This window comes from Eretmochelys imbricata, chromosome 2, assembly GCF_965152235.1.
Source record: "Eretmochelys imbricata isolate rEreImb1 chromosome 2, rEreImb1.hap1, whole genome shotgun sequence".
Classification (NCBI taxonomy): Eukaryota; Metazoa; Chordata; order Testudines; family Cheloniidae; genus Eretmochelys; species Eretmochelys imbricata.
In genome coordinates this window covers 104,039,798-104,066,806 of record NC_135573.1, presented here as the reverse complement: position 1 = coordinate 104,066,806, position 27,009 = coordinate 104,039,798, and the positions used below count along the sequence as shown (strand labels likewise).

General features: G+C 38.6%; 1 protein-coding gene across 1 annotated transcript in view; it reads right to left on the bottom strand.

Annotated features, from left to right (window-relative positions):
- Positions 1-27,009, bottom strand: part of CTDP1 (CTD phosphatase subunit 1) — a 174,645-nt gene that overhangs the window by 127,336 nt on the left and 20,300 nt on the right. Inside the window, exons 5-8 of the mRNA XM_077810532.1 lie at positions 25,097-25,247; positions 13,687-13,777; positions 12,006-12,172; positions 9,589-10,680 (exon numbers count right to left, since the gene is read on the bottom strand). Of these exons, the coding sequence (XP_077666658.1) occupies positions 9,589-10,680; positions 12,006-12,172; positions 13,687-13,777; positions 25,097-25,247 (1,501 nt within the window). The remainder of the gene's footprint in view (positions 1-9,588; positions 10,681-12,005; positions 12,173-13,686; positions 13,778-25,096; positions 25,248-27,009) is intronic.

The following is a 27,009-nucleotide window of genomic DNA, read 5'->3' as shown; positions in this document are numbered from 1 at the left end:
AAAAATACCAGTCACAAACTGCAAAAGAAATTTTGTTGACCAGTGTCAATTTAGGCATTAAAAAAAAAAAAAAAAAAAAATGAACCCAGGCTATTCACTACCTTTTGTAAAGAAAAGCATGACAACATGGGACATAATAAGTAGAAAACAATGTCCTTCTCAGAGCTGTTTGATGTCTTAGCAACAGAAGCAAGGAAACAGCACTCCTATCGTTGGTCACTTTCAGTTTAAAAGTGGCAAAAAACTATTGCACACAGGACCTACCCAATCTGTAACTAACAAATAATAAAAGCAACAATGCAATACTATTTTTATTGTGATTTTCAGGTTATACACATTTTATTGTTCTAGTCCTCTGGACAAATATTTTGATGAGATTATTCTGGCACATCTAAAATACAAAATAGTCTAAATACTGCAGCGGCTTGAATGACTAATAAGATTTTAACTTTATTTTTATGGACAAATTTACTCTAAACTTCCATACTATTTAAAATATTTAGCTGTCCTACCAGTTGCCTCATACTTAGCTCTGGGAACAGGGTGAGTATTTCCCCTCTTCAGAAAGCAGGGGCTACTGATAAATAGGTAAACATGCCTACATTCTTTAAAAGCCAGATCCTGAAGCTTTTATACAACAATGGTATCTTAAGACAAGACTGAATAAAACAAATTATTTTTGCCCTAAGTGAATTAAGTGTGTATGAAGTTGATAGCTGGACTATTAGAGGGGCACTTAGCTTAGTTATGTTTTGTAAAAACAAAGTTTTACAGAACTAGAACATTTCATGATTCTCTCCTTTATAAAGTCTCACTAAGTTTACGTGTTACCCATCCCTTCGTAGCCTTTGCAACCTCAACAGTGCAGCACTGAGCTAGTGCAGGAAAACCAGAAAGCAAACTGACTTATCTATAGTCATTACCCAAGCTAAATGCATTACAAAAGTTGGACTTTTTAAGCTCAGTCTGAGAAATCCATGTTATATGTCCACAGACCTGTGCTGAAGATATATGTTAAACCTGACACCCCTTAAAAAGTATTAAACCAAATCAGGTAGTAGACTGACAGACCTCTTTAGATGGTCTCCAAAGTCTAAGTGCTCTGGTCCCCACAATACACTTTAAATGAAAGAGCCTGCCTAGTATGAATCAGCAGAACCAAACTCAGAGGAACAAGATTTACTGACAATAGGTGGAAGTAAAAGAATTCCAGTTCATACTGCAGTTTGATCTCTAAGCACCACTGGTATGTCACTAGACTTCCAATCTTATTATGGCCCATTCACAAAATGAATGTCACTGAATTCCCAAACCTGAACAAGAGCTCTGTGTAAGCTCGTCTCTCTCACCAATAGAAGTTGGTCCAACGAATAAAAGATATTACCTCACCGACCTTGTCTGTCTAATATCCTGGAACAGATCTATGGCTACAACACTGGATACATTAAAATGCTTGTCATGTAGCTTTCTACAGTCCCATAGCTTTGTCATAAATTATGACAACTGGGTAATAACTTGGGATGAAATTGGTGAAAAGGTCACTAAATTTATTCTGCTTTTAAAAAAGAACAAACATTTTGGTGACACTGTCCCATTTACTACTGCCCCAATATCGCCAAAGACAAGCCCTGTCAAGAAACTGCTCAGCTTTATTTTCTAGCTAAAGCTCAGTGAAGAAAGCCACTCAAAGCATTTTATATTTAGGAGCAGAAAGATTAGATTTTTTTAAACCAATGTCAATTTCACCATCCACCCACAAAGAGTAAAAACAATTTCTAAAAACAGAATTTTACAAATATGCTAAGAAAAAAATACTGCTTGAGAACTCAGTCTGATTTAAGGATATTTACTCCGTATATTTTGACATGTGATGTTGACAATTTGTGTTTTAATAGTTATGAAGTTTTAACTCTTTGAATCTCAACCTACACTGTTGTTATATAATGGTCTGATGCCTCCCCCCCAAGTGAATTTTTACAGTTGTGGAAAATTAACTACATTAATTTTTTAAAACTTTGAAAGACAATATTGACTATTTTTAAGCTTTTTAAAAAAAGTCAATATTGTCTTTCAAAGTTTTAAAAAATTAAAATGATAAAAATACAATTCTGCCAAGCCTATTCATATTTGTTCAGAGAGCAGCTGAAGCAATGGGAATAGGTGTTGGTGGTGTTTGCGCTGTTTGCAGCACAGGGGGACTTTCTTTTTTTAATCCCGCTCCTGGCCCACAATACCCACTCTATTTTTATCCCGCTCCTGCTATTATGGTAGCGAGTCCACGGGATGCCAGTTTCTTCACATGCAACCCAAAAACCCCTTGTGCCCCTTATCCCGCAATTTACTCACAACTGGTCCAGATTATAATTTGGGACACATCAGCCAACACACGTTTGCCTTGTCTACAGTATGCTATGGGTCTTTAATTGCCAGTGACCTCCCGCCCAGGCTTTAATTTGACAAGTTTAACATCTTCCAAAGTCTACAAATGGCCAAAGAATCTCTCACATTTAAACTCATGCCTCAGACTGCTTTAATACATTTTAAAAATAAAACTGAAAAAACAGCACTAGGAAAATTTTAGTCACAGCACTTTTTGAAACAGTCTAAATAACCTTGTATTATTTTATCACAAACTGTCATAAAAATTCATGTGGTTCATAAACTATAAGCATTTGGAATTGATCCTCTAACTCAAAACACTTATTACAGTCCTTTTTCTCCTGTTAAAATGGAAATTCTGGTACAAACTGAACTTTACCCAAACTGATTGTAGTAAAATAAGCTCAAACAGCAGATATGTCCACAAAAAAGAAAAAAAGGCTGTCAGACCGTACAGCACAATGCATAGAAACACACTGTATATTTAAAAGGAAACATTCAAGTTTTCTGCAAATGCTTATTAATGCTCTGCCATTATATGGCAAACAGCAAGATGTCTCACTTATCTCAGGTTGAAAAAAGGAGACATCAAAGTCTCTGTGTGTAAGAGTGGATACTTATATTATTTTTCACCCACATGCCCTGATCTGGATCAGAGTTCTGTTTTGATAGATTTGTGGAGACAGAGGTAGAGGCTGTGCCTGCCCCGAAGAGTTTACAATCTAAGGATGTATAAAATTCTCATTGTGCCTCAGTCTCAAGAAAACACTAGACACCAAACAAAAGATCCAGCCAGCATTTTACATCTTCATCTGCTTATCAACTACTGTAATAAAGTGCACAATTTATGTTTTAGACTCTGACTTCACTCCAGCGCCCTTGGAGCCTTTGTTGCGGTTTATTGTCATGGATTTGATGTCACAAAATGCCTCCAAGCATATTACTTGTTTTGTCACTTCATATATTCCGTGTAAGGAGCCAGGACTGTACTGCAAACTAATTACCAGCCACACAATTACCTACAAATCCCACAGGCACATGTCTTTAGGTGGTCTTTTGGTACATTTGTCAACAGTTGTTAGACAAAGACATATGGTATCCATGTGGAAATAATGTTAAAGAGGTGGGACTGCCTGAAGAAAAGACAGAGCTGCAAAATTTCTACAGGTTACCCATAACATATAACACAGATGCCCTAGTGAAATTCACATACCAGCTTGTAAGCAGCCACAACAGAATGAGCACGAAAGGCATGAAGACAGCTGAGTAATTGTGTCCCCAACTATGCTGTAAGGGCACGGTTCCCACCTAGAAATCTTAGGTCAGTAGTTCAGAATTTCTACTCCAAAGGGCAATCACTAGCACAATCACTACTATCTGTACATAGGAGAGAAAAAGTAACTCCATAGCCACATACAAGTTGTATGACTCAATTGTTCTGTAGTAGTGTGGGAAAAGGTACAATGGTGTTACCTTGGTGGAAGAACTCTTTCCCACCACTGCTATGGAAATCTGCTAAAACGGTTACACAGGACTACATTCCTGATCATTGGGTTGTAAAGATGAGCTACCCTCTCTATTACTTAACACTCCATACAGTGAAGGCTCATTTTTATTGCAATAGTGTTTACTTACAGTATTGTTAATTAGTTTTCAAATCATTAATACTCAGTTCACATACGATGATGTAGCATATTAATATAATTAAACCCTAAAGTTAAACCTAATATTTATATTAAGCTAACAATAGTGGATGATTCATTGAAGGATGTGCAGTCATTAAAGACATTTGTGATAAAAAACAGTTTTGCAAATTGAGTTATTTAGTCTCAGGGTTTTTTTGTTTTTTAATTTTGGTAGAAAGGTACCAAACACTCCTAACAAAATCATGTTAATAGTGAAGTTATACATTCCAGAAACAACAAAAAAAGGAAACACGCAAAATGTTTCACTGTTTCAAACTGTGGGTTGGGACCCCAAAGTGGTTTGCGACCCCATTTTAATGGGATCACAGGAGCTGGCTTAGACTTGCTGGGACCACGGGCTGAAACCCAAGCCCCACTACCCAGGTTACAGGCCCCCTGCCTGGGGCTGAAGCCCTTGGACTTCAGCTTTGGCCGGCTCGGGCGGGCACAGGTTTCTGTCCCCCCCTCTTGGGGCCATGTAGTAATTTTTGTTGTCAGAAGAGGGTCATGGTGCAAGGAAGTTTGAGAACCCCTTATGTGCCTTACTCTCCAGCTAGCCTTGAATAATACTGATATTTTTGAACAAGCATTAAAATTACATCACAGAGGTCAATTTTACAAAGAAATCACAATAAATACGTCCAGAAGTTATCTGTACAATTGCTTTCAAGAACAACCAGAACTGGAAACTGATGCATATAACTGATGCATATATTTTTTGCAACAATATTGCGGAGAGTTTATAAATATTTTCTTGGCTCCACTACATAAAGTTTATTTTGTACATAAGGAAACAAAAAATAAAATCTAACTTTATCATTTGCATTTTGATAGTGACCAACTACCCCAAACAGATCAAAGCCTCACTGGACAAAGTGTTGTATGTACACTCAGGAGGATATTATTCTTTGCCAGATAATCTAATCTGAAATAAGATACACTAAGTGTAACAAACAATAGGGAAGTGAGAAGGAAGAGAAGAAAATTGATTAAAAGATTTTGTAGGTATACTGGCTATTGCACAATTCAGTGGCTCAAACATCCGTCCTCACATACGGAAGAAATCAGCTATCCCTGACTCCCACTCAATCAAGCCATGGCATTGGCTGGATGATTTGTTATAGGCATCACAGCAGAGGAAAGTGTTAAGGAGAGTTTTGAAGGAGAGATTTGTGACTACAGACTAGATTAAAAAGGGCATTCATATCTAAAGCTCAGCATTCTAAAAAGCAGAGACATTTGTATAGCTAAAACAGATTCTATAAAAGTGGTTATCAAAAAAGTAGAACATATTTTTGTTTGATCAAAATTGGAGTGTTTATGACGGTGGAACTAGCTGGGACAAAAACGTATTTTTTAAAAGAGTGACTACTTAAGGAAGTAGAGAGTTATATTGGATACTTTAAATTACATCACATGAAGGCAGACAACTAAATATTGACAAATTTTATAAGTGCTTGCATACAAACGTTAGAAGTCTAAACAGTAAGATAGGTAAACCTGAGTGCCTAGTATTAAATGAGGATACGGATATAACAGGCATCACAGAAACTTGGTGGAATGAAGATAATCAATGGGAGAGGGTAATACCAGGTACAAAATACATAGTAATGACAGAGAAGGTCACACTGGTGGGAGAGTGGCACTATGTGTGAAAGAAAAAATAGAGTCAAATATAGTAAAAATCATTAATGAATCCAACTATCACAGAATCTCTATGGACAGAAATTCCATGCTTGAATAATAAGAGTCTAGCATAGGAATATACTACCAACCACCTGACCACAATGGTGACAGTGACTATGAAACACACAGAGATATTAGATGCTATAAAAACAGGAAAATCAAAAATAATGGTGGATTTCAACTATTCCCATATTGACTGGGTACATGTCACCTCTGGATGGGATGCAGAGATAAAATTTCTAGATGCCATAAATGACTGCTTCTTGGAGCAGCTAGTCCTGGAACCCATAAGGGGAGAGGCAATTCTTGATTTAGTCCTAAATGGCACACAGGATCTGGTTCAAGAAGTGCATATAACTGAAACGTTTGGTAATAACCATAATTATATTTAACATCCTCAAAGGAGAGAAAATACCAAAGAAACCCATCACAATCGCACTGAACTAAACAAAAATGAAGAAGCTAGTTAACGGAAATTAAAAGGAACAGTCATAAGGGTGAAATGTCTGCAAGCTGCATGGAAACTATTTAAAAACACCATGATAGAGGCTCAAACTAAACCAAAAGAACCGTCAGAGGATCAAAATGCCACCATGGGTAAAGAGCAGAGTAAAAGAGCAAAAAAAGACAAAACAAAAACAATTTTATTTATTTTTTTTAAGCTGCAGGAAGTCTGTCGAAATCAGTGGGACCACTGGACGATCACAGTGCAAAACGAGCACCAAAGGAAGACAAGGTGATTGCAGAGAAGCTAAATGAATTTGTTACATTGTTTTCACTGCAGAGGATTCATTTTAGGTGACAAATCTGAGGAACTGTACCAGTTTGAGGTGTCAGTAACAGTAGGTTTTGGAACAAATTGATAAATTAAACAATAAGAAGTCACCAGGACCAGATGACATTCACCGAAAGTTCTGAAGGAACTCAAATATGAAATTGCAGAACTGCTAACTGTGGTACGTAACCAAATACTTAGATCAGCCTCTGTCCCACATGACTGGAGGATAGCTAATGTAATGCAATTTTTAAAAAAGGCTCCAGAGGCGGTTCTGGGAACTACATACTGGTAAACCTAACTTCAGTACTAGGCAAACTGGATGAAAGTACAGTGAAGAATAGAATTATTAGACAGATGAACACAACATGTTGGGGAAGAGTCAATATAGCTTTTGTAAAGGGAAATTATGCCTCACTAATCTATTAGAATTCTTGGGGGGACGGCAGGGGGTCAAAGGATTCTAGATGGATCACTGGTCTAACCCAGTGGGGCCATCCTTATGTTTTTACTTACAAGCTTGCAAGGCTAAAGTCACCAAAGGCATTCAAAAAGGCCACATAAAACACACAGTTTGCAGTACTAATTTGTAAGCAATACCAAGTGTTTACTCTTTGTGGTAAGTGAAATATTGAGAGCAAAATAATGGAAACCACCAACATAGTCAAAATAAATTTAGCTGGTGTGGGGTTTTTTTGCCTTTTAAATTACATTATTGAGTGAGAGCCTGGAGATCTAGATCCTCATATCAAAATCAGAGGAGATTAAAAATATCCACTCACTACTGGAGAAGGGAAGCTCTTCTTGGTGAGTGAGGGGACACAAGCCATCTATTTCTGCAGACTTGAAGTTTTCATTTAAAATTAAGGTTGTCAAATGATTTTAAAAAATCACAATCACAAGATTAAAATTACTTGCGATTTTAATTGCACTGTTAAACAATAGAATGCCAATTTAAATTTATTACAAATATTTTTGGATATGCACAACATCCCTGCAGAACAAGTTTTTATACCTAGGTCTACAAATTAGATAACTAAATACACAAGGACTTTTTCCAGAAAACTGGATCGTCAGTTTCCCTTCCTATTTATGGAACAGCAAGGCAAACAAGGTAGAATATGTATATTATGAAACTTTTATATAGCCTTGCAAAACTAGGTGTTCCTAAAATAGTGCACTGAGCTTTTACTTTGCACCACCTGAGAAGAGACAAGAACAAACACAAAAATCAAGTTCTTATGCTAGGTTCCTGTATTCTTTCCTCAATACTTAAACATTCAAGCATTATTTTCCCCCTTGCTCCAGCTTCTTTATCATGCTGCAAATGTAAGTGTGTAATTATCTTGAGACAATCTGTCATGGAAATATTTTGGTCATAAATTCAGGATTATTGTTTTTATGCAAAAAAACAAACAAACAGATTAGTGGCCATAAGAGGCAAAGCCCCTTTGAGGCATTTTGTAATTTGGAATAGAAAACCCTGAAGAAACACGTAAGAGATCAATTTAGTGATTTTTATGACTAAAATACTCAAGCCCTTTACATTTCCAATGGAATGTGACTCACATTTTGAGCTTAATTCTTATGATGGAGTTGCATTGATATCTGCGCAATTCTCAGACTAAGATCTGCTCAACAGCAACTGCAGCAGAGCCCAAGGGGTCATGAAATACTGTGACCCAAGTTTTCAGAAGCATACACCAAACACATTCACAAAATGAGAATTATATGAATGCACAGTCCCAACTAGCACACCTGCAAGCACTGGAAGTCCCCAACTCCACTCAATCTAAAACGGTTCCCAATCTGGACACTTTGGCTATGTCTTCACAGCTAAGAAAGGTATGTATTAAAAAGTGTGATAAGTAACGCGGGTTATGTATCTCACTGTAAAAGTGAGGTGGAAGTGAGGCACAAGTAGCTTTTACCACGACCTAGCTAGCCAAGATCAACACTACAAACACACCTTGCCCACTGATATCTTACCTGGCTATATCACAGTAAAAGCTATCTGTGCCATGTCTCCATTAGGATTTTACAATGAAATTGTTAATCCAAGCTAGTTATCCCACTGTAATAACACCCCCTTTTCTGGCAGTGAAGACAGGGGCTTAGTCACCATTCATCTAGCCAAACAGTTTTTAAACCACTGAAACCAAGTTCATCAAAAACGTTCTTTGCCATGATGTGCTACAAATCAAAGTTTGGGAACCTAGAAATTACCACTGTTTTCAATATTCAGTGCAGAACTCATGATGAATATGAAAAAATATTTCTTTTTCAAGAAAAAAGATGGAAGACTGAATTGGTCAGACGATTAAAGTGGAAAGGATATTATGAGCTTGCACTGAAGTTATAGATTTGGGTGAAAAAAGCTTCACCACGCTAACAAAAATATACTATGATGTTTTTATATTGTAATCCTTTGAAATGAAATTAATGTTTATTTTTGCATATATTCTAATCTTGTAAGAAAGTAGGCAGGCTAGGAAAAGAAATCAAAGGTGACAAAACTGGACTCGTGTTCTTAGTTTGCTTGTTCATGGTTTATAAAGAGGACTTAAAAAGTGTTTATTTTTATGAAAGTTGAGCAAGTGAGAGGAGAACTTTAAGTCAAGACTGCTTATCACTTGTTTCTTTTCAGTTACACCTATTTCAGTTAAAAAATACTTGACATTGATAATTTTAGAACAACATCTTCGTTGAATAATCAGCACCTTCCCCCCTTTCATCAAAGAGTAAAAGCTAGCAATACACTTCCCATCTGACACACGCAAGACCAAGACAGACCAGATTTGATGAATGTTTTTAAAAGAAAAACCAATTTAAAAAATTCTTAAACCTAAGGAAGCAAAAAGGATACAAGACCTTTTAAAAAATGATTTGCAGTAAACCTTTAAGCTACTTTCCCCCATAATTTAAATCAACATTAAAGATGGCAAGTAGATCAAGGCCCATATTTAACCTTTCCAAGTCTTCAGCCAACTTTTTGTGTAAATAAAATCATGAATGAAAACAATATTTTCATTAACAGAAAACTGATAAATTTCACCTACTTACCTCCCCTTGCTGCAATCAGATGGGTTGCCTTGTTGGGATCATCAGCATTCAGTACTAGGTTCTTTATAATTTTAGCTCCAAGTGCTGTAGCATGATAATGCTCTCGGGTTCTTTCTATGGGGAAATTTGTTGGATAGAGTCCACTAAATATTATGGTAACATCTGCCAATACCTTGCTTTTCAATTCTGGTACTATTTTTCTTATGTCTGGAATTTCATTGATCTCCTTTTTCAGGTATTTATCATACTTAGTATAATAATCAGTGTGCACCCGAACAAGGATCTCTTCGAGGTATATTAAATGGTCATCTTCATCTGTGTCTTCTTCTTCTTCCTCTTCTTCCATGCTCTGATCTAAAGACTCACCCATTGTAATCCCAGACTGCTCGCTATTCTGGGACTCTGTCTCTGCTTCTTTCTTGTCTGCACACCCATTTCCCAGATCACAAAGGCTATCCTGTTCGCTTTCTTCTTGCATTTCAAGATCAACTGTCTTGCCATGAGGGTATACACTAGGTGGAGCCGTCACCTCCCCAGAATGGTTCACTTGACCATCCTTTCCCCCACTCACATCAGTGCAACATTCTTGCTGCAAATTTTCAGCTTGTACAGGCTGCTTTGATTTTTTCCAGCTTCTCTTTCCCTCACTTTCACTATCTGAGGCAGAAGAGGACGACGACTTCTTAGCATCTAATCCACTGTCACTTTCACTGTCACTAGACAGTTCAAAGTCCAAGTTATTTGTTGGCTTGTCTTGGGTCTGCTGCTTCTCTGTAACTGTCCTATCATCTTGTTCTGAAGAAATCTGAGACTCCTTAACACTTGTTGAATCAATAACGGCAGCATTTGTTTTATGATCAATGGTATCGCTTAAGGAGTCTCTAACATTTAATTTGTCATTGGAATTCAACCCCAAGTTAGAAGTTTCGCTGCTCATAAAGTTACTACCATTTGTAGTACATATCTCTTTTGTAGATTTCCTAAGACCATTACTTTGTTCTTCCACACTCGAAATATTCTTTGATTCTTCAGAATCTTTTGCTGTTACCACTGCAGGATCAGACGGTTCAGTTGTTTTTGAAGAATGATTTACTGAACAAACACACAAAAAATAAGATGAAGTTTCCCTCTTTTATCCTTCCAAGTAGATGAGCTTTCAATTATGCTTTCAGAAACTCATCTTTCCTTTCCTCCATAAATTAAATGAGTTCAATCTACAGCTAAACATATCTATGGATCAGAATACTCTCAGTTGGGATTTTCAAAGGGTGTAAGAGATTTATAGACACTCAACTCCTATTGAAACGTAATAGAAGTGGGGTGCCTAAGCCTCTTGAAAATCCCAGTTTATGTTGCCCTCATCATCATTTTGTTTGCCTCACAAAACTTAATGCTTTATCTTATTAGGTAAGGAAGTATCATTCCCATTTAGATGACACACGATGTGCCAAAGGTCAGAGCTTTTTCCAGAGTCCCAATCCAGAGTATTAGCCATAAGATCATCCTCTTTATGAACTTACAAGTTCTGCCCATATTTTTTCTACAGTCTGTTTTCAGAACTGATTGAATACACAACCAAGAAAAATGCTTTAGAAATTGAAAAATATATTTTACTACCATCAAAATATGTTGATCAAACCCTTTAAGAAGGCACTAGTGAGATGCAACAAACGAGAGCAGTGTGCTTCAAATGCAGGAAAAGGATTACTCCATAAATAGCTTTTAGACAGGTTTTTTAGGCAGCTGACAAGCAGCAGACAAATGCAGTTAATATTCTTGGCAGGAATAGCCAAGGCCATTCTTAGCAGAGATGACCACATATTGTTCATAAAATGGCATACATGTGACTTGACTGCCCCTTGGTAACCACTATTGCCACTACAGCATGCTGATCTCATACTATATTTTGAGAAGCAGACTGTCAGGCTATTCATTCCATTCTTATACTTTTTAACCACATGAAACATTACTAGAGTAAAATTAACATAGAACTGAATTCATTTCTAGATGGTAACAATGGCAAAAGAACAGTAAACAGGCTCAACAGGAACTAAACATGTACAGAAAAATACGAACTATCCTAAAATGAAAGCTTCTCTCCAAAATACTCAACTGTAAATAAAGTAGGTTCCTTTCTAGCTACTTCTATGAGTTTCAATAAATCCTGGATATATTGGCCTACCCAGTCATCACCTTTTCAGACCTATTTTCTCAGGTGAAAACCACTGCTATAGCATCTGTTCTTCCACTGTTTACAGATTGCGGAAAATAAAATTCTGTCAAATGCAAAATGGATGAGTTTGGTAGACATTGAAACCCCACTATTAGTTTTTTGTTTTAGACAACACTTTGTTAGCATGGTTTTGGTTTGCTAGTCAACTGCTGCTCCAAAAGTAAAATAAGTAAAATGGAATTACCCTTCTTTTTCATCTGAGTTTCCCTTGATCCAGGTGGTGCATTAATATCGCCTATACCCTGAAAGTATACATATTTCTTTACAGTTATCAAATTGGGTGCAAACTTCCAAACATCTTCTCGGTCATCAATAATGCAAACCATGGAGTCACCACATGGGAAGAGATTTCTAAAAAAAAACAAACAAACTTGTTTTTATTGTCTTAAGATTACTATTTAATACACTCTGAGTTGACATTCTGGTTAGTTGTGTGTGTTAAAGGAATTAAAACATGAATGATTTCTGAAAAATCAACATATTTATTAGGATTCCAGATGAGTCAATTCATTTACCTGTAACAGTTATACAGTCTGCAGCTCTTCTTACTGGTTACTCTACCAATCATCTTTTTGTGGTTTTAAAAAGTTTTATGAACAATTATTAGAAAGAATTTTTCAAGTGAGTTACACAAAAGTCTTAAAAAAAATGGCAATTACATTTATTTGTCTCCTTTGGTTCTAGTGGTCAAAAATATGAGCCCTCCCAAAGTTTAAATTTGAGTATACATAGTGTATTACACGGAATTTCAGTCTAGGTTCTTCTACCTAAACAATATCCTATATAGTAACTTGGTCACACTTATTCATTCCATAGAGATTACCTCTAAACAAGAAGTCTTAGTATAAACCTGACAGGAGAATACTCAGAATAGATCCAAAAATATACCCAGGATAAGAAAAAAAAAAAAGTATGATTTGCGGTGAGGAATCCTCCCCTCCCCATAACAGCTCCAATATGGCTTTTATTAAATATCAGGCAATCCTATGTTTTACACAGACAAAAGGCCAAGATTGCCAAAAATTGGAGCCTAAAATATGGGTTAAGGAGCTTAAATTAAGCAGTGAAGTGTAATTTTTCAAAAGTGCTGATCATCAATGAAACTCAAAAGTGATGCGGACCCAGCAAAGTCAGGCCATGTAAGTACCTAAATACAGATTTAAGAGTCTATCTTTAGGCTACTATTTTGAAAAATCTTGGCTTAAATTTCTACAATATAAAAACGCACAAATTATATTATGAAATGAACCACAAAATGAAATAAAATAACACTGGTTGCCTGCAAACCACAGAGGGAAAAAATGTAGGGCCAGTCTACACTATCGCTTAAATTGATCTAACTTATGTCGCCTAGGGGTGTGAAAAAGTCCCCTACTTTCCCACAAGTGATACAAGTTTCGTGCTGTCCACACTGTCCAGATGCTCTCCCGCAGACATAGCTTACGCTTCTCAAGAAGGTGGAGTAATTATGCCGATGGCAAAGCACATCTTCACCAGATGCGCTACAAGAGCGCAGCTGCATCGGTGCAGCTATGATGATGTTGCGCTGTAGTGTAGACTTGCCCTGAGTTGCAATTATCTGCAGGCATAAAACATCTGAAAACAGAGGTTATCACTGAATGTGAGAGTCTAAATTATCTTGCTTGAACATTACAGGGTGTAACACCCACTGAAGCATTGAGTAGATGAAGCCTATAAGCATCAGCTCGCACTTCTCAGTTTTATTACTCTCTGTGAAGGTACAGATTTATGGGGTACAGAAGGGATAAAGACAATTTCTCCCTTTAATACTTATGTTCCCAACATTCTGCCCTCATTTCCTCTGCTGAATTATTTATTAAGACGTTTCGCACCCCCATACATACCTAAGATTCCCCGTTTTAGAAAATGGATCAATACATTCATCTCTTGACAATATCCGATGAGAAAAAAGTTTCTTTTCAGGGTCCAAAAATCCTTTTGAAAGAAGAGTTTGAAGTTAATATTCCTTCACAGCAACATTTTCTCCCTGTTAACATTCTACATAATCTGTTTTCAGAGTCTATCACACTACACTACACTAAGCCTATCTTTGTGCATTAACAGAATACAAATGGAGCAACACAGCCTTTCAATTAGAAGTTTAAAATAAACTCTGTGATATTGGTGTAACCAAATATTGAGATATTTAAGCTCCAAAAAGTATTTGTTATATACCAGGTAAAGAATAAACATAGTAGGTTAGATATCTGTCACTAATTCAGTAGGACTCCTAATATCCAATCCCAATTCCTTTAACATAAAAGCAATAATGAAGTTACAAAAATTAACTTGTGGCATCAGTGAATAATCAAGGTAAAAGGAAGTAAGCATAGCTGACAGTTAAATAAGGTTCTGGCAACTTACATTTAGAACACTTTAAGACTAAATCCTGTCCTTAGCACATTGTGCCTAGGGTCTGCAGAGAAGTCTCATGTGAGCTGGCAAAGTACTGCAATGCTTAAGCATAATGGGCAAATTAAGGGGCAGTTTCAGTTTGAACTCTTGCATTTGTTGTTTTAAATTGTGCCTATAACATTGTTTTAGTGCATTTGTACTTGAACTAAGAATAAATCACAGGATTTCTTGAAATGTTAGACCCATTTACATAAAACTGTGCTGACTGCGCTGTTTGTTAAGAATAAATAGGAGAAGGTATGCTGGCTAATTTAAAGACAAGATAAAATACAATTAGTTTGGCAAAATGGCAAATTCATCCATATACAAACATGGTAATGCAGCTGACCTCTCTGTTAATGTAATTAACCTTTCTTTATAAGCAGACATTGTGGTCTCATAACTGCTCTGAAACAAAAAAGTGGTGTTTCATGTATTATTCTGAATTTGCCATTTTGCTGAACTGATTACATTATAACCTGCTTTGAGATTAGCTTGAACTTCTCACTGTTCCTGCAGATAACACAATCATTACTTATTTATACAAACACAAAATTTCAAAAAAGGTGGCCATGTTATAGTCTATTGCCCAAATTTTCAGAAGTGACTACTGATGTCGGGGCGGGGGGGGAAGCTCACTCCAGGGGCCTTATGAATTTTCAAAGCGTGTGTACTCAGAACTTTCTGAAAGTCTGGCCCCTTTTAGGTGTCTCAGTTTGAGCAAACAAAATCCCTAATCTCTTTCGAAAATTTGGGCCTATATGTATTAATATAAATGTGTAATTGGAATAACTTAAAACCCATAAAAAGCAAGAAAATTCTGAGTTAAGGACAGAAGTTCAACCTTAACTCACCCGACTATGCTTAAGAATTGCAGCAAACGCATGTAGAATCATCCCCTGTAGAGAGACCCTTGCAGTACCTAGGCATAATGAATTGAAAATATTAACTACAGAGAACCATTGCCACACACAGAAAGAATATATTTTGACAAACTGTATGTAAATCATCATATATGGCATTATTGTACAACTGTCACACCGTCAGCTGTTCCTCCCCCTCGCCAGTCATCTGAGTAAAATAGAAGCCTTCCATTCTCATTAGTACATTCCTGCCTAATTCGTCAGCGAAACCACAATCTAGTACTTGCTACATTGTCACATTACATGCGGTAGGAAACCTGAACATACATAAGTGTTGACAGCCAATAATGATGGAAGATGCAGAAGTACACAGTTATTTAACAGGGCTTTGGGAAAAGTCTAGTTCATTTATGCTTTTTCCTGGCAACTGATGGCAAGTAAAAAGAAAAATAAGGACAGTTCACTACAGATGCAAAACTGCCCCCCACAAATTGAAGACCCAATTTGAAAAAAGTCAGGTCCATTACATCTTTATCTTAAGAGTTTAAGCTTTCATATGACCTTACCAGTTCCTAATACAGCTCAGTATGGATTAGTCACACAAAATTTCAGTGAAGCCTTATAAATTGGTGTTAAATTGAATGAAGTACACTAAGTAACCAAAAGGCATACTTTTTACTAAGGAGCTTCTCTCTCAAATTTACTTTTCTAAAACATTGCCAAGTCAATGGAAAAACAAAGTATAATATCCATTTGTTTATATATTTCCCAGAAATGGCATAAGGGAGGCACATAATATTTCTTTGATGGAATAAGGTTAATTTGCTTTAACAAAATGTCTGTCTTTAAATCTTTAAGAAGAATAAGAACTTTTCACCAGTACTGGCTACGAAGTGAGTTTCTTCCATACAAGAAGAACTGAGACGCTCAGTGGCTAGACCACGTATTAACAAAAAACATCAACTAATCCACCAGCAGGTACTGACTAAACACAAAGTTCCTTGTAGTTCATTTCTAAAGGTTTTCTTCCTCTTCACAAAAAGAATTAGAACTACACACATTTTTCCTCTCGGGAGGTATGTCAGAAAATGTCAAGTGAAAAATTTTAAAACTCTTAATGTTATTACTTACCAAGCTACACATTAGAAGAAAAAATAGGGTGTGTTGCTTGCTTTCAACAATAAAGCCATAAATAGCATTTCCTGTTAGGCTATAACTGCTACCTTTCACTAGTTAGCATACATTTTCTATATTTTTCATAGCACAATGTATGTACTTCTCAAAACAGCATTTAACACTGAGCTTCACAAATGAATTTTACTCATTAATACATTTACCCATCAAGTCACATCTTAGCACACATCAAAAAAAGCTCATTTCACATACAAGTACAGCCAAACATGGACTATTTAAAGCCTTTGATAGAAACCAAAGTGGACAACTGAAGAAACTGTCCTAACTAGAAACCGTGAGTTTATATAGGTCTACTTATTCTTTTAAGCAGCCACCCATTTGTTGAATACAATTTTTAATCAATTACATGTTCCATTGTCATCTTTGTGTAATCAGCTCTTCATTCTCCTGCTTTTATACTTCTAGAAAATTCTCTATAGCTGTATGACATCACAGAGATTCTACAGAAATCCAAAATTCTTTAAGTGACACTCATTACAGCCCCCCTTTACCACCACCCTGTCCCCCAGTTGTTGCAGCCCATTGAACTTCTTGCCCTGCTATGGAATTGTTTACCATTAAAAATAATTAAGATAAAGTAACAACCACTACCACCAGAACATGGGAATGAGAGACAAAGAGGACAATACCACGGATACATCACCATACTTGATTTTTCTACTCCAAGATGCTCAGACACTGTGGTGATGGACATAATATAAAACTACAGAGAGAAGAATTTAGTCTCCTACTTCTTAAAAGCGCAGGACTCGTTTGTTTCTAAGTTTATAATTCAAAGTTAGTAATTAGTTAATTTTACTGCTTAACCATTTCAATTGTTTTAGATAAATGAATACAGAGCACAGGGGTACATAGTGATATTTAATATTTTAAAGTATGCTATCTTAAATCTGACCTCAATACATTTAAAAGCTCAACTAGTCTATCAGATGTCAGAAGGTAAACAGAAATGTTTTATCTGGGACAAATATCTCTAGGAGGAGGAAGAGGGAATGAATACAGTTACAACCCAGTACTTGTCACAAACTGGAAAAAAGTTAAACACTTTCACAAGCTACGCTGGGGAGAAAACATATGTAATTATTTTGTATAAATCTGAAGGAAAACCATAAAGTTTAACTAGGATGCCATCACAGAAAATCACCAAAAACCTAATCAAGATGTTAATGAAGCCTCTGGGTATAACACAAGAGTCTATCTACTCTATTTTGGTTCTTCTTGAGTCCTATAGCTCCAGCATCTGTGCACCTTTTGGGTGGGCTTACCATTCAGTCATAGAAAAATGAATGGTCTTGATTACAATAAAGATCAGATGACAGAAGATGAATGTGCAAGTGATTACAGCACCTGCACTCCATACTATATTTCTGCACAATTAAACTATCAACATTTATATTGTGCTAGGCTACAGTGTGGGAAAAATGCATCCCTGCTCTGAAGAGCTTAACAGTCCAACAGACAGAAAGAGATGAAAAGTGCAGAAAGGGACACAAACTAGCACAACGATCAGATTGATGGTAGGCATACATGTCTGTTATGTATCTGCTTATATATTTTCTCTCTACCACAAAAAAAACCCCAAAACAAACAAACAACAAACTTAGTTTTAGGGTAGTTTGAGGGGTGACAACTCATGGGTGAAGTGGGGAGGAGAAGGAATTGCTGGAGTAAGAAGGAAGTGAGTAAAGCAAGGGACAGTAGAAAATGCTATGTGTGCCCAGGGAGACTATGGGAGGATAGCTGAAGCCTCAACACTCTTGCTAAAATTGCAGTGGTAACAGAGGAACAGCAATACAGCGAGTAATAAAGAAGGTCCACAGGCCAAGTTTCAGAGTTGAACGAAGGACGTCACGAGGTGGTAGAGGTATCTCTCTGCTACTGTTGCTCTCAGTTCAGAGAGGAAGCCACTGGGCCCAGTGCCCCAAGTGTGCCTCTTTGACCATATATGGGAGGGGTTTGGGCAGGAAAGCTCTGGACTTATTCCCTGCACCCTTGACCATAACTACGGCTGGCTGCTTTAGAGAAGTAGTCATTCTCTGAAACATCTAGCAGAGGCCAACATAGGAGACATGTTAACTAGAGCATTAGTGTTTCAGTATGGGAATGCTTTTGTTCAAATGTTACCTCCTCTACCATATTATACACATTTCCAGGTCACAGCACTCAGAGCGGAGAGCCAGAGCCAGGCCCAGCCCCATGGGACAGGCACCAATGCTGTGGCGTGTACTCACTTTCCAATCCCCACACCCCATTCCCTGGGCCTTACCTTTCAGCATCTCAAAGTATACTCATGAATGCTGATGTTGTGAAAACTACACTTGGCAACCTTTCAATGACGTATTGTTTTTTCCCCCTGCACCTCTGATCTAAAATTTACTAAAAATTCCTATCCCAAAAATTATAGCCTTCCTTAGTGGGGATATCAAAATAAAACCAAAATGGGGCTTACCACAGAAATTAAGTCTCAACTTTAATTCTGCCATTCCCTTATCTACCGTAGAATCTGGCAAGAGTTACTGACCTGATCCTCCAATGGGAGTCAAGGATTCTCAGCCCCTGGTGACCTATTTCAGTTCTAGAACAACCTACTTCGCCATAGATCAGGGATGGTCAAACTTACTGACCCTCCGAGCCACATACGACAATCTTCAGAAGTTCAAGAGCCAGGGCTTCAGCCCCGTGGGAGGCGCCTGCTGGGGCTTCAGACCCACTCCTATTGAAGCCCCTAGCCCTGAGAGGTGCACCCCACGGGGCTAAAGCCCCAAGACCCTCCTCCCCGCTGGGCAAAAACCAGAGGTGATGCATGGGGGGGGAGGAACGGGACCGACATGGGGTCACATGCCTCCCCAGATTTCTACCAGGGTTTGCTGGGCCCCTCAGTCACATGGCCCTGCCACCAGGCCCCCTCCTTACCACGGCAGCTGCTGGAACCAGCAACCTTGGAGCTGCAGCCCATGGGGAGAGGTGGCAGCAAACAGCTGGGAGCAGCAGGGAGAGCTACTGTTTTTGCTGCTACCTTTCTCCGTGCAGTGGCCCCTCCTGCAGCTTCCAGCTGTTTGCTGCTGTGTCTCCACGCGGAACTAGCACCTGGGAGTTGCAGGGAGGGCCTGCTGAGCGTAAGAGGGAGGTGTGCCTGGGGGGGGCCTTGATTCAAGCTGTTGGAGGAGCCCAAACCTTTAAATTGTGTCCCGCCCACTCTCAGCAGGCACCAGTCATCTCTGGCAGAAGCCTCTACACTCTTGCTAAAACTTGGAGATGGGTCAATATGTTCAGCTGAAAGTTACAGATAAAACGTGTATTCCAGTTGCTGAACATATGTTGTTTCTACATAAACTGAAGACACAATCTTACACGTGTTTCATATCACATCATGTTAATACCATCAGATATTTGGCATGTGTAACAAAAATCGTTGCCAAATAAATTTATAATCAGACATTTGAAGGTGTGAACTTATCTGTATTAAAATTATCCCATATACAGTACTTACATTTATAGGCAAGTCATGCTATTTTTTGTTCTGGTTTGACGCACTGGCCAAGTATGTTTATTTCATATTCTTCAAATTCTGTCATGCAATATGATTTTTACTGCTCAAGAGGCATTTTCATTGGGAAATCAATCAGGTTTGCAACACATGCAGCATCTTCATTAGATTTATCACCATGCTACTTCTACAGTAGCTAGGTTCACAGTAGCTATGTCATGAGCCTAAATAACATAGCATCACTAAATTTTTATATTCACTTGTGTATTATATAAATATTATAAAATTACCTATAGCCGCTAACTAAAGAAGTTATTCCATTTTAAAAAGCATGTAACTTTCAATAAAAAGGTTCTATCTGATAAGGCTGAAAGTCCAGATATCTAGAGATTTTATGCGAACAACTTATACTAATTATACATGTGATGAAAAAGTTTACTCACTTAACTGAGAGAAAACAGCCAGGTTATAACACATTGGAAGGACCCTACCAAATTCACAGCCATGAAAATTCTGTCATCTAGTCTCCCCCATGAAATCTGCTGGAGAGAGCCAGGGCTAAGGTGCCCCAGCTGGGGCTCCGACCATGCATCGAGTTACAGCTGTTAGTCCTGGAAGGACTGGAGAGGGACAGGACTTCCTCTTCACCTGCAGGGGCTGCTTCCAGGTCTGGATCAGACTCACCTTCGGGAACCTCCTCTGGCTGCAGGAAGCTTCGCACTCCCGCCCCGCCTCCTGCCCCCACCACTCTCCAGCCACAGGGGGAGGAGTCACTGCACAGGGAGCAGCCACAGAACTTCTTGCAGCCAGGGGAGGTTCCTGGAGATGGGTCTGACCAAGCCCCAGCAGCTGCTCCTGCAGGAGAAGAGGAAGTCCAGTCTCTCCTCAGCCCAGCCGGGATTAGAAGCTGGAGGCCAGTGCACTGTAGGAGCCCCGGGCTGGGGCACCCCTAGCCCATGGCACCAGAACAGGGAAGGCCGGGGGTCACGCCCCCACACTTTTTTAACACAGGCGTATTTATTAGCTTCCCTGCCATGAAGTGCAGCCCCTGCCAGTGCCACTCCATGCCTGCCAAAGGCTTGCAGTTTGGGGGAGCAACGCTGCAGTGAAGTGCAGCCCGTCAATGCCACGCTGCGCCTGCCAGAAGCTTGCAGTTTGCCCGTCCCCCCCCCCCCCAACTACACTCATGTTAAAAAGTGGGGGCCACAGCCTCTAGCCCCTCCAGTGGCTCCCCTCACTTCTACAAAGCTTCCAGCACCCTTACACCTAAGCCCTGCCCCTCCCTGGCTCTGGGCCTAGCGCTTGGGGGAGTTAAAGTGGCCTTGGGCTGACTATTCAGGGGTGTGGGGGGGAGATCACAGCACACCACCCTGACCATGGGGCCCTGGGCAGTCACCCACCTGTAAGGCTGCCCCCCCCACATACCATGCAACTATTACATCTGCGCTGCCTGCTGCTCTATGGCTGCCCAGCTCTGAAGACAGCGCTACCGTCAGCAGCAGTGCAGAAGTAAGGGTGGCAATACTGCGAGCTCCCTACAACAGCCTTCCGACCCCCTCTTTTCGGGTTGGGACCCCCACGGTTATAACACCATGAAATTTCAGATGTAAATATCTGAAACTGTGAAACTGACTATTTTTAAAAGCCTATGACTGAAATTGACCAAAATAGACTGTGAATTTGGTAGGGCCCTATATATTGGGGTTGGAAACATATCACCCATCTATTCTACCTCCTCCGATCTGAATCGGACATATTCTATGATTTTTCTTTATAAGGATGGGTGGCCACAGGAACTGCCCGAAAGTCTGTAAGTGGCAGCCAGTCTCAGTGGGAGCTCAGCCCACTGTTCCCTATTGCAACTGGACATATCTGGTGTGGGGATTCATAGATATTAAGGTCAGAAGGGACCATTATGATCATCTAGTCTGACCTGTACAATGCAGGCCACAAAATCTCACCCATCCACTCCTGCAATAAGCCTCTCACCTATGTCTGAGCTACTGAAGTCCTCAAATCATGGTTTAAAGACTTCAAGGTGCAGAGACTCCTCCAGCAAGTGACCTGTGCCCCATGCTACAGAGGAAGGCGAAAAACCCCCAGGGCCTCTTCCAATCTGCCCTAGAGGAAAATTCCTTCCCAACCCCAAATATGGCGATCAACTGAACCCTGAACATGTGGGCAAGATTCACCAGCCAGATACTACAGAATTCTTTTTTGGGTAACTCAGATCCCACCCCATCTAACATCCATCACAGGCCATTGAGCCTATTTACCATGACTAGTTAAAGATCAGTTAATTGCCAAAATCATGTTATCCCATCATACCATCTCCTCCATAAACTTATCGAGTTTAATCTTGAACTTCCAGAACTTCACTCCTCTGATGGTTAGAAAGCTTCATCTAATTTCAAGTCTAAACTTCCTGATGGCCAGTTTATATCCATTTGTTCTTGTGTCCACATTGGTACTGAGTTTAAATAATTCCTCTCCAGTATTTATCCCTCTGATATATTTACAGGGAGCAATCACATCTCCCCATAACCTTCTTTTGCTTAGGCTAAACAAGCCAAGCTCCTTGAGTCTCCTTTCATAAGACAGCCTGTGCAAAATTTATACAAATAGGAGATCAAAAGCAGAAAATATGGAAGGAAAGAGATACAGTGAAGAGGGTACAGGACCTGGATGTACATGAGGGGCAAACAAAGGCGTGCCGGGGAATCATGTTTTCTGGTCTCAGATATAGGGGCCTTACCAAGAAGAAAAAAGATCTCAGGAGCATGCAGGAAGGGGCCATCAAAAGTGTGTGCAGAAGATCTGGGGAGGCATATAGACGGTGTATGTGAAATCTGGCAAGGCGGAGTGGTTTAAGTTTTTCCATATGGATAAAAGACTCCTTTGTTTCATCTTCTATTTCCCCTAGTCTCATCTATTCCCTTCCAGCTATCTGCTACCCCTTGCTAAATACTAACTGAATATTTCCCACTATAAATTATTTCTCTGAACAATACCGCCATCAAGCGTTCAACACATGCACAGACTATGTCAAGTTTCACATTACTACAGCTTAGCCATCACGCTCACATACTCATTAGCAGCTCAACTTTCTCTTCCTGCCAGCACAGGATACTACAGCAGAAACTAGCAAAAGCTAGAATGTCATATCACATCTAGTGCTAAAGTTTACCATGCAAGAGAACCAAGCTTAAGTCCCATTTCCTCATTCCCTGAACAAACCAGAACCACTCTCATCAGGAAAACGGGAGTAAGTTAACATATAAACATTGTGTCCTGTGCTGTGAAATAAAGACAGTCCCTGTCCCCAAAATTTATAATCTTATAAGGACACTGATAGCCTCTAAAGGGAGTTTCACCAAGTATATCAGTCACCAAACAACGAATGATATACAATCAATGAGGGAACAAGTCTTGTGGTTCTGTCCCAAAGTGGATGACACACCCTTCCCTTCTCTCCAGAAGTAAAGTTACTTTGATCCTCTAAATCATTAGTTTCAGGTTACAGGAGTCTCTTGCAATCTTTAAGCACATCAAATTGCATCTTCAATGCCTTACTTGGATCAAAATTCTCTACAAAATCCCCTATTTTGTAGTTTGTCATCCCTTGTAGTTTATCATCTCAGGTCATTATTTAACACTGGTATCTAGACAGGGCCCAAAGGCCCTAATAAAAAACAGAGTCCTGTTGTGCTTGACACTCTACAAACACACAAGACACAATACAACAGGAGGAAAAGGAAAAGGATATGGATAACAGCAATAGGTACAATTTTACTCACTGACAACATTCACTAGACTGAGACAGATTAATGTGTATTTTTATTTCTTTCACTGGGGTCACAAACTAATGAATTACTTAGCTGCTATTGACATGATCCTAAAGGAATATTAGCAGAGTATTTTTAAAAGCAAAAACTAAGGAAATTAACAAAATACTACACTGAAACATGAGGTTCAGGAGGGGAAAACAGCCAAGTTTACAGTTCAATCATGTATTGGTGGTCGTGTCCTCAACTTGCATGTTAGGGTAATGTGTCTAACATTAACATTCATTTATGTCTGTTGAAAATGATATTGTAGATTTCCCTTTCCTTTTAAATTAAAACATTTGAGAACAAGTTTTAACGAGGTTGTGAGAGGCAAGATCTATAACTTGATGAGAAAGGATATGAAAACACTGAAATACAAAACGTTATTCTCTAATAAATGCCAATACTGAATCGCAGCTCCAAGAGAAGGGCACAAATAGAACTACCATATAAGCATCTCTTTGAGGTCTCCATATGAGCACCTCTTCATACGAGTAGAGATTAATAAGACTGGGACTTTTCAGCTTGGAAAAGAGATGACTAAGTAGGGGGATATGATAGAGGTCTATAAAATCATGACTGGTGGAGAAAATAAATAAGGAAGTGTTATTTACTCCTTCTCATAACACAAGAACTAGGAGTCACCAAATCAAACCATCAGGTAGCAGGTTTAAAAACAAAAGTAGTATTTCTTCACTCAACGCATAGTCAGCCTATGGAACTCTTTTCCAGAGGACGTTGTGAAGGCCAAGACTATAACAGAGGTCAAAAAAGAACTAGATAAATTCATGGAGGATAGGTCGATCAATGGCTATTAGCCAAGGTGGGCAGGGATGGTGTCCTAACCTGGTTTGCCAGAAGCTGAGAATGGGCGAAAGGGGATGGATCACTTGCCTATTAGCTATTCTGTTCATTCCCGCTGGGGCACCTGGCATTGGTCACTGGCGGAAGACAGGACACTGGGCTAGATGGACCTTTCGTCTGACCCAGTATGGACATTCTTATGTTCTCATGTCAGCTGATTGACATTAACACTGATACTTCTATGGAAGGGAGACAAAAGATTTATGTCTCTCACTCCCTCTCCTGAAGGGAGTGTTGCTTTCAGACTGCCTGAGGAAGGCATAGGGTGAAACCCAGATACCTCATCGAATCCACCCAGTAAGGACCTTCTTTAAATGCAAAGACAGAGAAGAAAAGTTGTGGCTCATTTCCTAAAAAACAAACACGACTGTTTTTAAGTAAAAGAGAAATTAGTATATGGACTGTGGTCCAAAAAAGTTAAGCATTCTGCTTATAGAACTCTATTCTTTATTCAATGCAATATTTTAATTTGCATTATTAATTTACAGTTTTGGGTCTTCAATGGCATTATAGTTTGCACAGAATCTTCTTTCAAGGTATAAATGGACAGAGACTTGGAAAAGAACAGAAAGTCAAAGTCGCATCAAATCTTAAAGGCTGATAACTCAAGTAGCATGCTACTCACCTGCAATTGTATGTGCATAAAGTCTGCTACCGAAGGTAAAAACATGTAATTCATACAGCTTGGCAATCTTTTCTAGGAATTCCTTGCAATGAGGACGCAAACGAGTATGCAGCATAGGTTCACCTCGACCTAACTGGAAATGGAATATTCCCTAGAAGAGAATAAATAACCCCATAGCAAGACTTATAAAGCAATTACGTTTAGTACAAAAATAAACATGCCTAAAAGCACCTCCCTTTACCTCAGTTTTATTCGGAGATCCTACTTCAGCCCAATTAAGCTGAATAAGATTTTCATTTGGACATATATTTGACCCAAAGCACATTTTGGTTTTTATAAGGCAGTACAACACATTTTTGACTTGCAGCAATTGTTTACGTTAGAATATTGAAAGAGTTACCCAGGCTGTCAAAGGTTTGTTTACACAACAAATTTTATGAAAATAATCTAATTACATTTCTTAAAGAGTTTGTTTTATTCTCAGTGATGTGAGCAGTTTTACTACACACTGGGCTGAAAAATAAAACAAACTGCCAATTTGTGTTGAATGAAAAAAACTCTACCTATGAAAATGCATATAGCAGCTCAGGAAGGGATACACAGAAATGTCAAAATAAGCTGAGCACTCATTTATGAGCCCCCTGAATACTTGTTTTATAAACATGGATTTACCCAGACAGACAGTCATTGAACTATGCAGGTCATTTATTTTATTTTGTCGTCACTGATCCCTCTCTAATGAGGGAAAACATTAACAAGTATAACCATGTCAAGCATATGGAAGTACAGGGTGGATAAAAAATCAAAGATTTAAGAAATAAAAAAAATAAATAGATTTGTTTTATTTAAATTGGATTTTTTTGATAAAATGCTTTTTGAGGAAAAAACCTATCTAAAGATAGTTTTAATTAAGATACATTATAGCTCAAAGATATTTCATCATGGAATAGGGATTATAAATTCTAATTCTTTAGTAGGAGATAATATATTCATGTAATGTTTAAGAAAACTTTTGTAAAGGAGTTCCAATAGTTCATGGATTAGGGACTCAATCTTATGGGGTTCCAGGGGCTTCTGTATAGATTATTTAGGTTAATCCTTCTATCTACCCAGTGGGACTCAGTGCTCAGTCTAGAAGATACAATCAGAGATGCTTAGTTTTGCAGTTCTCAAACTGTGGATTTGTGTCTCCAGAGGTAACATGCTTGCTAACAGCAAAAATGTTTTAAAATAAATAATAAATAGAAGTGAGAAATAACAGACCTTAAACTCTACTGTCCCTCTGCAAATTTGTGTAGAGAGTCAATCCCTTACCTCTCGCTAAAAGTGAATAGTTTAAAAAAGTTCAATGCATAGAAGATTTTTGGGGGTGGAATAGATCTGGACAAGAAGAAGAAGTCTGGAGATAAATGTGAGAAGGGAGGGATAGGCAGTGGAAACAAAGTGAAACTGTGTGAGCAGCATATTCCAGAAGTCTTGAGGTCTTTCTGAGTGTAGCCTTCATTGACTTGATATCTACCATACCATTCTCACACTAGAAGAGAAAACCTATTATGACAGCAGGCCATAAAAGAGACCCAGTTTGGGAATATTTTAATATTTAATGTCTACCTGTGGGTAAGACAGACACGCGTGCAAAATGCAAACAGTGCAACAAAGAAATGCAAGGCCTGGTTGCCCAAATGAAACAACATCATGAGACGTGTTCCTTCTCAGGAGGAAGCTGCGTTGAAAATGATGAAAGGAACATGCAGGATCTTTACGCTGGTAAACTTTTTATTTCATATTCCTTTCTTAAGGACTGCTTGTCTTCCTTCTGGACTATTCTTGAATTCTCATGTTTGAGCAAAAAATATAGTTGTTACTCTATGGTACTATCATTTTAGATGCAGTTGTGATAAAAATAAATAGCT